The sequence below is a fragment of the Rhinopithecus bieti genome, unplaced genomic scaffold, assembly GCF_001698545.2.
Source record: "Rhinopithecus bieti isolate Rb0 unplaced genomic scaffold, ASM169854v2 scaffold_67571, whole genome shotgun sequence".
In the NCBI taxonomy this organism is placed as follows: Eukaryota; Metazoa; Chordata; class Mammalia; order Primates; family Cercopithecidae; genus Rhinopithecus; species Rhinopithecus bieti.
Genome location: NW_016869126.1, coordinates 1 through 1,350, shown reverse-complemented (window position 1 = coordinate 1,350; position 1,350 = coordinate 1). Strand labels below are relative to the sequence as shown.

General features: G+C 64.5%; 1 protein-coding gene across 1 annotated transcript; it reads left to right on the top strand.

The window, feature by feature from the left end:
- Window positions 1–605: 605 nt before the first annotated feature.
- LOC108525540 (leucine-rich repeat and calponin homology domain-containing protein 3-like) lies at window positions 606–1,326 on the top strand (the record flags this gene model as incomplete). The annotated part of the gene is made up of 2 exons (XM_017866480.1): window positions 606–912; window positions 1,227–1,326. Coding segments are annotated over exons 1-2 (362 nt in total), but the record flags the coding sequence as incomplete, so codon positions are not given.
- Window positions 1,327–1,350: the final 24 nt, after the last annotated feature.

Below are 1,350 nucleotides of genomic sequence, written 5' to 3'. Positions count from 1 at the left end.
AACATATTGAGGCCGGGCGCAGTGGCTCACGCCTGTAATCCCAGCACTTTGGGAGGCAGAGGCGAGCGGATCCCTTGAGGTCAGGAGATCGAGACCAGCCTGGCCAACATGATGAAACCCGGTCTCTACTAAAAATACAAAACTTAGCCGAGCGTGATGGCGTGCACCTGTGGTCCCAGCTACTCGGGAGGCTGAGGCAGGAGAATGGCATGAACCCAGGACTTGGAGCTTGCGGTGAGCCGAGATCGCGCCACTGCACTCCAGCCTGGGCGACAGAGCGAGACTCCGTCTCAAAAAAAAAAAAAAAAAAAAAAAACTTAATTTAATGCTTAGTCTAATCCTCCACTACTGAGGGAGCAAGGCGGAGTTGTTCTGATGCGGAGCGTTGCCTGAAAGACGTTTTTGTAGAGGCATTTTAGAAATGCCCCTGGGAGGGTGGAGTAGGGGGCTGCTCCAGATTTGTGAGGTCCGTTTTAATTCCCCTTGAAAAGCTCATCATGTGGGCGGGGGCAAGCGCCCGGCTGCGCCGGGGGGCACCAAGCTGCTGCCCGTCACGGGAACCGGCGGGGTCCGGGAGCCCCTTTCTCCGCCCACCCAGCGGTCCGGCCGCGCATGCGCCGAGCTGAGGGCCCAGTGTTGTCGGCTGGGAAATGGCGGCCGCGGGCTTGGTCGCGGTGGCCGCGGCGGCCGAGTACTCTGGCACCGTAGCGTCGGGAGGTAACCTCCCCGGTGTTCACTGCGGCCCAAGCTCCGGGGCAGGCCCCGGTTCTGGCCCGGGCTCGTGGAGCCGCTCTCTCGATCGAGCCCTGGAGGAGGCGGCGGTCACCGGGGTGCTGAGCCTGAGCGGCCGGAAACTGAGGGAGTTTCCCCGGGGAGCGGCCAACCACGACCTGACGGACACCACCCGGGCGGGTGAGCGGGGCGGGGGGCGCCTCTGCCCGCCGGAGACCGGGCGCCGGGAGCCGCCGCGGCCGGGGGAGGCGGATGCGGGGAGTTACGGGAGCTCGTCCTGTAGGCGCCGGGTCCGGACCCGGGTAACGGGGAGAAGCCGACGGCCCCAGCCCTCGGGGCCTGCGCCAGACCCGAGCCTGAGGAGAGGCGGCGGGCGGCGGCCTCTCTCGGGGAAGGGCGCCGGAGTGATTGATGGATGATTTTTTAGTCTTTCTGAGGAAACTCAACTTCTGCCACGGCGGAGGGTAGACCCTTGTCCCGCCCGGTTTCTGCAGGCCCTTTCGGATTTGGGGTGCCGAATGGAGCTGCCCAGACGGGAACGTTAGCGCGAGCTCTTCAGAGATCCGAGCAGCAGGGCTGCGTTGTCCGGGAAGGGTCGGTCTCAGCCCTGGCGGTTTT